This window comes from Aotus nancymaae, unplaced genomic scaffold (assembly GCF_030222135.1).
Source record: "Aotus nancymaae isolate 86718 unplaced genomic scaffold, 86718_ANA_hifiasm-v0.15.2.pri h1tg000049l, whole genome shotgun sequence".
Classification (NCBI taxonomy): Eukaryota; Metazoa; Chordata; class Mammalia; order Primates; family Aotidae; genus Aotus; species Aotus nancymaae.
The window spans coordinates 8,763,712-8,776,564 of NW_026988463.1; the positions used below are offsets into that span (position 1 = coordinate 8,763,712).

At 44.2% G+C, this 12,853-nt stretch overlaps 1 protein-coding gene across 2 annotated transcripts in view; it reads left to right on the forward strand.

Moving 5' to 3' along the window:
• PMM2 (phosphomannomutase 2) overlaps positions 1 to 12,853 on the forward strand; it is a 37,677-nt gene that overhangs the window by 4,331 nt on the left and 20,493 nt on the right. The window contains exons 2-6 of one of the 2 annotated variants that reach the window (XM_012448283.2): positions 711 to 822; positions 4,189 to 4,265; positions 5,735 to 5,826; positions 10,730 to 10,829; positions 11,288 to 11,363. In XM_012448283.2, coding sequence (XP_012303706.1) covers positions 711 to 822; positions 4,189 to 4,265; positions 5,735 to 5,826; positions 10,730 to 10,829; positions 11,288 to 11,363 — 457 coding nt within the window. The remainder of the gene's footprint in view (positions 1 to 710; positions 823 to 4,188; positions 4,266 to 5,734; positions 5,827 to 10,729; positions 10,830 to 11,287; positions 11,364 to 12,853) is intronic. The other variant, XM_064362446.1, reaches the window with a different exon arrangement.

Here is a 12,853-nt window from a genome sequence, read left to right on the forward strand (position 1 = left end):
ATCTGTGTTGGCATGAAAAGATCACTACAACGTAGCGCTGAGAAAGCCAGTCACTGCACAGTACATAGAATGATTCCATATATGTTTCAAAAATAAGACCTATTTCTATATGCGCCCATAGAAGGGTATTATAAATGCATAGAAAAATAGCTGGGACATTGCAGAACAGCTACTAATCTATTACCTGTGTGTTTAAAGTTTGGCAAAAATAACACAAGTTTATTCTGGTAAAAATGCCTCCAAATTCCAACTGAAATATTTCAACTGTGTACATTGCTGGTAACTGAATTGGCATGTGTGAAAATAAGCCTTGTAGGCCAGGCTCATGCTTGTTATCCCAGCACTTTGGGAGTCCAAGGTTGGCAGATCTCCTGAACCCAGAAGTTCCAGACCAGCCTGGGCAACATGGCAAAACTTTTTCTCTACAAAAAATTTAAAAATTAGCCAGGTGTGGTGGCACATACCTGTGATCCCAGCTACTCAGGAGGCTGAGGTAGGAGGATCGCCCAGGGAGGTCGAGACTACAGTGAGCTATGACCATACCACTGCACTCCGGCTTGGGTGGCAAGTGAGACCGTATACTAAAAAAATCTTTTTCTTTAATTTTTAAATAAAAAAATAAAACTTGTGTAATTGTGTTACCCTTAGAGTTTTAGTCACCTGATTGTTTTGTGGCTAATGACTGTTGTATTTTCCTTCTTGAAATTTAGAAAATTACCAAAGAAATGGATGACTTCCTGCAAAAATTGAGGCAGAAGATCAAAATCGGAGTGGTAGGCGGGTCGGACTTTGAGAAAGTACAGGAGCAACTGGGAAATGATGGTAAGTGATAGGTTGTTGATTATATCTGGTAAAACATTAACTTCTTATGAGGATATTGTGGCTGAATATCATAGGCTGCCCCGAATTCTTATTCCCATATGGCAGACTTTCTGCTTCCTTGTTTGGGAAACATTTTAATTTTTTATTTTTATTTTTTTAATTTTTGGAAACATTTTCTTCATCTTTCTTTTTCCTCTGCTTTTAATCCAGTAAGTTTCAAGAGTTACTGATGGAGAACTGGGTACTCAGATGTGTGAGTAGATTCACCTAGGAAGGTCAGCTGCTGTGTCTTTGCACATAGTAATCTCTCTGCCTGGAATAATTCTTACTTATACCCATTCACTGCCCTTCTAGCCCTAGTCCGGCCGGTGTTCCTATTGTCCCTCTGACAGCCTCTCTCACCTCCCCACCACTGGAACACAATTGCCAGCACAGGACCCTGGAAAACTGGAGAAACTTATTGACCCCTTTATTGGAGATTCTGACTTGATAGGTCTATGGGGCCTGGGAATCCTATCTTAGCAAGTACCTCTGAGAAATTCTAGTGCACAACCCTGTTAATGTAGCATTCTGTAATTATTGCAAACTATCTGATGATACGTTTTTGAAGAGCAGGAATATGGATTATTCATCTCCATACCCCAGGACCTCTTGGCCTATAAGAAATTGTTTTTTTTTTTTTTTTTGAGACGGAGTTTCACTCTTGATACCCAGGCTGGAGCGCAATGGCGCGATCTCGGCTCACCGCAATCTCTGCCTCCTGGGTTCAGGCAATTCTCCTGCCTCAGCCTCCTGAGTAGCTAGGATTACAGGCACGCGCCACCGTGCCCAGCTAATTTTTTGTATTAGTAGAGACGGGGTTTCACCATGTTGACCAGGATGGTCTCGATCTCTTGACCTCGTGATCCACCCGCCTCGGCCTCCCAGAGTGCTGGGATTACAGGCTTGAGCCACCGCGCCCGGCCCCTATAAGAAATTGTAAGTGGGTCAGGTGTGGTGGCTTACGCCTGTAATCCCAACACTTTGGGATGCCAAGGTGGGCGGATCACGAGGTCAGGAGATTGAGATCATCTTCACTAACATGGTGAAACCCCGTCTCTACTAAAAATACAAATAATTAGCCGAGTGTTGTGGCATGAGCCTGTAATCCCAGCTACTCGGGAGGCTGAGGCAGGAGAATCGCTTGAACCCAGGAGGCAGAGGTTGCAGTGAGTCGAGATTGCGAGAGCGAGATTCCATCTCAAAAACAAAAAAAAGTAAGTGCAGACATGGATGAATTGGTTGTTCTTTTATCCCCTATTGTCCCCTGAGTTGTCACATCTTGGAACCAGCTCCTCTAGAGCAAGATTTCTCAACCTCTGCACTATTGATGTTTTGGACCAGTTAGGGCTGTCCTGTGCTTTGTAGGGTATTTAGCAACATCCCAGGCCTCTACCCACTACATGCCTGCAGCATACATTCATGCACACATACAGCTATGACAACCAAAAATGTCTCCAGGCATTGCCAAATGACCTCCTTGTAAAATCACCCCCATTTGAGAACTGCTATTGTAAATATACCTTTTTTTTTTTTTTGAGACAGAGTTTTGTTCTTGTTGCCCAGGCTGGAGTTCAATGGTGCAGTCTCAGCTCAGTGCAACCTCTGCCTCCCAGATTCAAGCAATTCTCCTGTTTCAGCCTCTCGAGTAATGGATTACAGGCATGTGCCACCATGCCCGGCTAATTTTGTATTTTTAATACAGACAGGGTTTCTCCATGTTGGTCAGGCTGGTCACAAACTCCTGACCTCAGGTAATCCACCCACCTCAGCCTTCCAAAGTGCTGAGATTACAGGCAGGAGCCACTGCACCTGTCCTGTAAATATGGTATCTTACAGTCCAAATCTGTGTAGACTGTATTTACTGGATCACCATTACTAGAAGACTTAGCTCTGCAGTCCCTTTGAAACTCTCTGTTACATTTCTACTTCGTCTCCCCTGTAGGTCTTCTACTTAGAAATGCTGTAAACCATATACTGGGGATCATGAAGCCCTGAGAATCCTGTCACCTGCTCATGATCGCTCCTTCTGCATCTAGTTTTCTATTTAACCACTTGCTCAGGGAAGTTTTGTGTCAGCGTAACAGTGTCTGCACCTTTCAGAGACACGCAACAACAGAATCAAAACATTCACAAACTAAAAGACGGTTCAAGGCTCACCTGTATCAGAATCACCTGGGAAGCTTATTAAAATGAGTGTGGGGACCCTACCCAATGCATGGGGGATCTGCATTTTAACAGGTACCTAAAGTTTGAGAATCCCTTCATTCAGGTTGACAGCATGGATAGTTTCCAAAGCAGACTGATTATAAGAATCACCAGAGATTTTTTTTTTTTTTTTTTAAGACAGAGTCTTACTCTCTGGCCCAGGCTGGAGTGCAGTGGTGTGATCTGGGCTCACTGTAACCTCTGCCTCCTGAGTTCAAGTGATTCTTGTGCCTCAGCCTCCCAAGTAGTTGGGACTACAGGCGCCTGCCACCACGCCTGGCTAATCTTTGTATTTTTAGTAGAGATGGGGTTTCACCATGTTGGGCAGGCTGATGTCAAACTCCTGACTTTGGCCTCCCAAAGTGCTGGTATAACGGGCGTGAGTCACTGCGCCTGGCCACCAAAGCATTTTTTGTTTGTGACGGAGTCATGGACTATCGCCTGGGCTGGAGTGCAATGGCGTGACCTCGACTCACTGCAATCTCTGCCGCCCAGGTTCCAGTGATTCTCCCACCTCAGCCTCCAGAGTAGCTGGTATTAGAGGCGCCCACCACCACACCCAGCTAATTTTTGTATTTTTAGTAGAGACAAGATTTCGCTATGTTGGCCAGGCTGGTCTCGAACTCCTGACCTCATGATCTGCCCGCCTCGGCCTCCGAAAGTGCTGAGATTACAAGCATGAGCCACCACACCCGGCCCAAAGAGCTTTCTTAAAATATATGTAGCCTGTCCCTTGGTGATTCTGATTCAGGAAGCCGGAGAGCAGAGCTTGGAAATTGCATTTTCACCCACTGCCCTGGTTGCTGCTGGTGAACCGTCAGCGTCATGGACCAGCATCTTCCTCTACAGACGAGCAGGCTGAAGTCAGGGACACATGGTAATCTGTCACCAAGACTCTTATCTCCTGCCCAGTTATCATAGTTGAAATGTGTAACCAAAAAGAGCCATTAAAAAAACAATAGGAACGTTTTTCCATACTCTTCTCGTAGTTTGTTTTGATGAGATAGTCTTTCACAGTCCTTATTAGAGTTCAGCAGTTTTGTTGGTAGTCATTGTTCATCAAGGAGTAGAAACAGGTTTTGATTCATTGCATTGTTTTTGTTGTTGTTTTGATTGTAGTGCTTGAAAAATATGATTATGTGTTTCCAGAAAATGGCTTGGTAGCATACAAAGATGGGAAACTCTTGTGTAAACAGGTAGGTACTTGAGTTACTATGTTCTATTAAGTGTATTCTAAAAGGGCATTTCACATTGAATGCCTCTGGGGAGTTGAGGAATGGGGTAGAAATGAATCTTCACTCTGTATTCTTTTTTGTTCTCAATGTTGAACTATGTGACTATTACATATTCTAAATTGATAACTAAATTTTTATACTTTTAAAATCTAATATGTTTTTCTTTTTTTGTTTTGTTTTTGAGACGAAGTCTTGCTCTGTTGCCCAGGCTGGAGCTGGAGTGCAATGGCATAATTTTATCTCACTGCATCCTCTGCCTCCCTGGTTCAAGCAATTCTTGTGCCTCAGCCTCCCCAGAAGCTGGGATTACAGGCGCATGCCACTGTGCACAACTAATTTTTGTATTTTTAGTAGTGTCTGGGTTTTACCATGTTGGCCAGGCTGATCTCTAATTCCTGACCTCAAGTAATCCATCCACCTCGACCTTCCAAAGTGCTAGGATTACAGGCATGAGCCACCATGCCCAGCCTTTTCTTTCTTTTTAAAGGATGGGGTCTTGCTGTGTTACCCAAGCTGGAGCACAGTGGTGCAATCCTAGTAGCCTAGAACTCCTGGGCATAGGTGATCTTCCTGCCTCAGTCTCCCAAGTAGCAGGGACTAAAGGCACGTGCCACCTTGCCTGGCTTTAAATCTATTAATAACATTTCTGTGATGATAAAACTAGAGCAGGCTGCCTCTCTCTAAGAATTTTTTTTTTTTTTGCTTTTTTGTGACAGAGTGTCACTCTGTTGCCTAGGCTGGAGTACAGTGGCTCACTCTTAGCTCTCTGTAACCTCTGCCTCCTGGGTTTAAGTGATTCTTCTGCCTCAGCCTCCCTAGTGGCTGGGATTACAGGCATCCACTAGCAGGCCCAGCTCATTTTTGTATCTTTAATAGAGACAGGGTTTCACCATGTTGGCCAGGTTGGTCTCGAAGTCCTGACTCAAGTTATCCACCCGCCTTAGCCTCCCAAAGCGCTGGGATTACAGTTGTGAGCTGCCACACCTGGCCACTATAAGCGTTTTTAAGAGATAGTGTGTAGCTCTTAGTAGTAGTAAGATCATTCTGTTCAGCGTAAGAGAATGCCGAAGTGGAACAAATATATTTCCTAACAATATCTGGAGATATTTTAATTGAATGAAAGTGGCAGCAGTAAGCTTTTTGGGCCTTACAGGAAGCATTTGAACAATAATGAGTAAAAAATCGTGGGTAATGAAGCAGAAAATGCTTTTGACTAAAGCCTTTCTGGCTTGCCTGATGTTTTTGACCAGAGAAATAAGAGAAGGAATTAAACAGGCAATGGGGCATGTCACCAGCACTGCTACATCAGCCTAGTGATTTTCAACAATAGTGATTTTCAACAATAGTGGCTGAAGAGCCCGGGTTTATTATAAAGCTATTTTGAAAATGCTCCTGCTGAATGAAATAACTCAAGTATTTTCTTTGTCTAGAATATTCAAAGTCATCTGGGTGAGGCCCTAATCCAAGATTTAATCAACTACTGTCTGAGCTACATTGCAAAAATTAAACTCCCAAAGAAGAGGTGGGTTTGCTTTTAACAAAGAAGTATCACTGGAATATAGCGTAGTGTCATATGGTGGGTTAATGTGGACATTCTCCAAATAGGATTCTAAAAATCACCTAGAGTTTTAAAAACAAAATCTGATATTTAGCCCACCCTTTGGCAATTCTGATTCAGAAAGCCTGAGAGCCGAGCTTGGAAATCCATGTTTTCTCTGGCTGCCCTGGTGCTACTGGTTCACAGCAGGGTTTAGTGGCCACCATGGGCCGGCTAATTTAAATCCAAAGCCCAGCAGTTAGTAAGGAATAATTGGAAACAGTCCACAAAGCCAACAGTATAAGAATGATTGCATAAATGATGGCTTGTCCACATGACGGAAATTTATACAGCCATTGAAGACCGTATGCTTTCAAAGGCTGTCAGTGAGAGGAAACAGCAGTGAAACACCATGTGTACAAAAAGCAACAGAAACTAGATCTGGATGTCTCAGACAGGAAGCCTTTGGGCCAGATCCATGTAAAACACAAGTCTGGTTGGCCTGTAATGTTAAAGAAAATCTGGATGAATTGCCATCATGTAAAAGTTCAATTTTACATTTGTTTTATTATTTATTTTTTGAGACAGAATCTCACTTTGTGACCCAGGCCGGAGTACAATAGCAGGATTTTGGCTCACTGCAGTCTCCACCAGGTTTAAGCAATCCTTCTGCCTCAGCCTCCTGAGTAGCTGGGATTACAGACGCATACCACTGTGCCCAGCTAAGTTTATTTTGTATTTTTAGTAGAGACAGGGTTTCATCATATTGGCCAGGCTGGTCTCAAACTCCTGACCTCAAGTGATCAGCCCATCTCAGCTTCCCAAAGTGCTGGGATTATAGGTGTGAGCCACTGCACCCGGCCCTATTTTATGTTTTAAACATCTGGATTTCTGGCTTCTGTTGGCAAATTTGAGACCTGGCTACTTTGGGTCCCCATTCCCCCCTGGCAGCTGTCACCTGAACAGCTGCCACCTGACCCATGGACATGGGTCCAGTCTTTCACAGACTGTTTCTCTAATTTTCTGACTCCGTAGGCTTGCTTGCTTTTTTGAGGAGGGGGAGGGGAGAGAGAGAGAGAGAGAGAGAGGATCTTGCCCTGTTGCCCAGGCTGGAGTGCAGTGGCATGATCATAGCTCACTGCAGCCTCAACCTCCTTGGCTCAACTGATCCTCCCACCTCAGCCTACTGAGTAGGTGAGACTACAGGCTCATGCCACCACGCTGGCTAATTTTTTATAGAGACAGGGTCTTGCCATGTTGCCCAGACTTGCCTCAAACTCCTGGCCTCAAGCCATCCTCCCACCTCAGTCTCCCAAATGTTGGGGTTACAGTCATTAGCCACCGCCCCTGGCTTCCATCAGTGTTTGATTTGGGGACCTATCTTCTGCCGCGGGTGCTATTATTATCTCAATTCCATTTTTAAAATAATAGTAATAAAAATAATGATGAACATCATGCCCACAGTGAAAAGACTGGCAGGAAGTAGACCCAAATGCTAACAGTGGCTGTTTCTTGATGGTGAGGTTACAGATGATTTCTTTGAAATACTTCTCATTTTTTTCCCCCCAGTTTTCAATGCTTATTATGTAACACCTTAATCATCAGGGTCAGAAACATGTTTTAAGTGGCAGTTCAATTTCAGGGCAGTCTGTACTTCAGAGGCTGCTTTACACTATTAGGATTCATATTCATAACCCGAGTGCCTCCTGCTCAGCACCTCCATCCAGAGTGCAGGAACGTCCCTTAGCCCAACAGGAGGCCTGCATGAGACGGGCTGGACCTGCACTTGGTGATTGTTGCAGCTGGGTAGTGGGCACATGAGGACTCGTCCTATTCTGTTTACTTTTGTGTGTGTTAGAAATTTTCCATGGCAAAAAGATAAAATATGCAAATACCCCAGTTCAGTTCCATTTTTACTTTGGGCCGAGCACTAAGGGAGGATTAAAAAAAAGAAAAAAGGCATAGTCCTGTCCTCAAAGAGTGTATCATCTAGCGAGGGAGAGGAATGTGGAGAGCCATAATTGCAGAATAAAAGAGACCTGGTGAATCCAGGAGGCAGAACTGAGACCCACCTTGACCCACATCTTTCCACATTTGCCTGACAACACTAACCATATGCCCCATGTTGGCCAGGCAGATGCGTTAAGACTCAGAGAGCCCAGGTCTTCTGGGTGGAACTGAATGCTTGGTAAACCACCTTCATCCTTCTTTCTTTTCTTTCTTTTTTTTTTTGAGATGGAGTGGCACGAGCTCGGTTCACTGCAACCTCCACCCCCTAGGTTCAAACGATTCTCCTGCCTCAGCCTCCTTATTAGCTGGGATTGCAGGCACTGGCCACGATGCCTGGCTAATTTTTGTATTTTTAGTAGAGATGGGGTCTCACCATGTTGGCCAGGCTGGTCTTGAACTCCTGGCCTCAAGTAATTTGCCCACCTTGACCTCCCAAAGTGCTGGGATTACAGGTGTGAGCCACCACGTGCAGCCAGGGAAGGCTTTCTAAACTGTGTCAGCTTCTCTCTGTGCCTTGGAAATGAGAATAATAATATGTCCTTGAGTCAGGGGAAATGAATTGAGCTCTTTTTCTGATAATTAGGACCCATAGCCCTAGGGTCATCCAGGGCATGGTCACCAGTCCCCTAGTACCTTAGTGCACATGCAGAAGTGATAGAGGACAGGCTGGGCCTCCGTCATCTCTGAGACGACCTGGACATGGGATTGAGAGAGATTTTTAGGCTTGCAATTTTTGTTACATCATTTGCCTCTTTCTCTGCAATTTGAGCACAGCCGGGGAGAGGATCCCGCTGACTGAGATTCTGCTGTTTTTGCTTTGATGTGTATTCATTGCTTCCCAGTTTACAAAGTACTTTTACATAACTGGCACGTTTGATTTTCACAAGGCCCTTTGGTGGTAACCAGAGCGAGTGCCGTTAGCCTTTCTGTAGGTGAGTAAGAGGCAGCTTGGGGAGGTGCCCAGAGCCACACAGCCTCCTAAGAGGCCACACTGACATGGAATCAGGTCCTCAGCCCTGCACGTGGCATGTGGCCTTTCAGATGGCCAGTGCCTGGAGATCAAGTCTATGAGATTAAAATAGTAGAAAAAAATCAGGAAAAATATTTCCTAGGGTTCCCAGGCATCAGCGTTTAGAATTGGAAGATACTTTTCACTGCATAGTTTGTCAGAGAATGCTTAAATTTCATCTGTCAGAATGATACCTAATTTACAAGTTATCTGAACTTTTAAGAAACTGGGTGGTGGGGTTTTGTTTGTTTTGGTTGTGGGGTGTTTGTTTTTGAGACAGAGTCTCTGTCGCCCAGGCTGGAGTGCAGTGGTGCAATTTCAGCTCACTGTAACCTCCGACTCCCAGGTTCAAGCAATCCTCCTGCCTCAGCCTCTCAAGTAGCTGGGACTACAGGCATGCACCACCATGTCCGGCTATTTTTTGTATTTTTGGTCGAGACAGGGTTTCATCATGTTGGCCAAGCTGGTTCCTGGCCTCAAGGAATCTGCCCACCTCAGCCTCCCAAAGTGCTAGGATTACAGATGTGAGCCAGACTCAAACTGGAAACATTGGGAAAAAAAAACTTTGTTTTTTGAGACAGGGGTCTCCCTCTGTTGGCCAGGCCGTAGTGCAATGATGCGATCTTGGCTCACTGCAACCTCCATCGCCCAGGCTGAAACGATACTCCTGCCTCAGTCTCCCAAGTAGCTGGGAATACAGGCATGTGCCACTGTGCCTGGCTAATTTTTGTATTTTTTGTAGAAATGGAGTTTCACCATGTTGCCCAGGCTGGTCTCAAACTCTTGAGCTGAATACATCCACCTACCTTGGCCTCCCAAACTGCTGAGGTCACAGGTGTGAGCCACCGCAGCCAGCCAAAAGAACATCTTTAGACATCTTCATTTGAAGTGTCTAAACTAAGGTTCTCGTTTTCTGTGATCAAGTCAAATGTTTAGGAGCCGTCTGCCACTGGGCAGATTGAATTTCCTTAGTTATTACTAAGGCTCGTTGGACAATTCTCAGAACTTTTTTCTCTGTAGCTATGCTTAGTACTGTCAGTCTATTCAGAAGATCAGTAGCAAAATAGGTGTGTACTGTCAGTCTATTCAGATCAGTAGCAAAATAGGTGTCTGGTACATATATTTTCAAACTCCTCAGGGAGCTGACTGCTGTTGCCAGTGCTGGAATTCATTTTCATAGCTCTTTATTAGCCATAAAATTATCTGCCCAGTAGCAGCACTGTCCAACAGAAATAGAAAGTGAGCTGTGTATAATTTTCAATTTTCTGCTAGTCACATTTTGAACAAAAAGGGGTGAAATGAATTTTAATAATATATTTTGTTTAGCCCAATATATCTAAAATATAACCTTTTTCTTTTCTTTTCTTTTCTTTTTTTTTTTTTTTTGAGACAGGTTCTCACTCTGTCATCCAGGCTGGAGTGCAGTGACTTGATCTCAGCTCACTGCAACTTTTACCTCCAAGGCTAATATAATCCTGTGTCAGCCTCCCGAGTAGCTGGGATTGTACGCACGCGTCACCATGCCCAGCTAATTTTGTGTTTTTTGTAGAGACAAAGTTTCACCATGTTGTCCAGGCTCAAAACATAACCATTTTAACACAAAGTCAATAGACAACATGACTGATGTGATTGCATTCCTTTTTCATACTAAGTCTTTCAAATCTAATCTCAATTTCAGATTAGCCACATTTCAGGTCTAAATAGTCACAGTGGTTCGTGGCTACCATATCGCACAGCACAGAGCTGAGAAACATTGACCCCACCAGCCTCTGCTTTTTAGAATTTCCCGAGATTTTAGGCTCTTTATTTATGATGTTGCCCAAATAAATAATGTGTTTTGGGGAACCTCTGTCACCCTTTCATTCCCAGGGGTACTTTCATTGAATTCCGAAATGGGATGTTAAATGTGTCCCCTATTGGAAGAAGCTGCAGCCAAGAAGAACGCATTGAGTTCTACGAACTCGATAAAGTAAGTATTTCTGAAATATCTTTGGTGAATGGCTGGGTTTATGAAAATAAGATAAGACATGGCCCGATGTGGTGGTTCACGCCTGTAATCCCAAAACTTTGGGACGCCAAAACAGGAGGATCACTTGAGCCCAGGAGTTCAAGACCAGCCTGGGCAACAGAGTGAGACCTCATCTCTACAAAAAAAAAAAAAAAAAAAAAAATTAGCCGAGCCTGCTGGCTTGCATCTGTGGTCCCAGCTATTTGGCTGAGGTGAGAGGATCACTTGAGCCTGGGAGGTTGAAGGTGCTGTGAGCTGTGATCATGCCACTGCACTCCAGCCTGGGTGACAGAGTGAGACCCCATCTCAGAAACTAAACTAAATGAGTAAGTAAATAAGATATTCACCTTGTGGCCAGTAGTTAAAAGTACGCTTTCTAAACTGCAATACAAGAGATGGTATCTTTTTGTTTTTCCCAGAAACAAAATATAAGACAAAAGTTTGTAGCAGATCTACAGAAAGAGTTCGCGGGAAAAGGCCTCACATTTTCCATAGGTATTGTATATATTGTCTGTGTCCCAGACTTGGATACCCATTTCCCAGAGTGTGTTGTGGGCCAGTAAGCTATTGATAATGGAGTATGCACAGTTTTAGGTGGGTGGGAAGATTACGTGAGCAGTCCAACCTGTAGATGAAAACCAGCCACTCTCTTTTTTGCATTATCAGCCATAATAGGGCTTGCCTAGTCAGGAAACAGCTTCCAGACTGTTGGGCTTGGTCTAAATTCTTACCCAACAGGATTCCTCCTACCTGCACTTCTCTGGTCAAAAGAGGAGCGCTTTGATTACTAGAGTAGGAATTTCAGTCAGATGCAGTGGTTCACGCCTATAATCCCAGCACTTTGGAAGGCCGAGGTGGGCGGATCACCTGAGGTCAGGAGTTCAAGACCATCCTGGCCAACCTAGTGAAACCTCATCTCTACTAAAAATAAAAAAATTAGCATGGTGGTATGCACCCGTAGTCCCAGCTAGCTACTGAGGAGGCTGAGGAAGGAGAATCGCTTGAACCCAGGAGGCAGAGGTTGCAGTGAACTGAGATTGGGCCACTGCACTCCAGCCTGGCGACAGCGAGACTCCATCTCACACACAAAAAAAGAGGAACTGCCCACACCTTTGGGTGGAAGAAAAGCACAATAGTGAACTCTGTAAGAGAGACATGGAATTGAACCCCTCAGGTAAACTAGGCTGATGTTTTGGAATCATGTAACGTTTCGACAGCAAGGATGTTTGAACAGCAAGGAAGTGCAGGAGCCACTTGGGTTGCTTTTACAGATCAAGAAACTGAGGCCCAGAAAGGAGAAGAGACTTATCCAAGTTCACAAAACTGTTGTTTACGCAGCCCATGTGTGAACATTTCTGGTGTCTAATGCAGAATTCTTCCTGTAACATGGACGTCTCAGGCTTGTCTTCTGTTAGAATATGCCTGTCAAATGCTTCACACACCAATGTCTCTTGTCAGTGCAAATGAGTCATTGCTCAAAGCCTCCTCCTCTTCCTAGCTTTCATAAAGGTAGAGGTTGTAGGAACACTGGAATGGCAAAGGGATTATATTTAACAGATGAGTGGGTGGGTTGTTCTTGTGAACTGGGAGATGGACATCTTTCTGACAAAGCTTTAAAAGGGTTTTTGTTGCCCATGACAGCTGCCTATAAATCACCTTCAGTGAAGATTTTCATTTTTCCTCCAAAATATGCCAGATGCAGTCTGCTTCCAGGCATTTTCCACTGAGCGTGTGTTAGAGCTTGAGATAAGCACAGCAGAGTGAGGCTGCTATCAGATTTTTCATAAGCATGCTTCATTTAAACCACATGCTTAACAGGGCGCTTAAATGCAAATGCATTTCTCCCTCGGAGTTGGCACTCTGTGTCTCAATTTTAGACCGAGGTGAAATAATGCTGGAAAAAAACATAATGTAGAATGAATTTCTAGAGCCTGTCCATGAAGTAGTCCAAGTAGCAAACTAGGGTACTGAAAATCAACCTTGAC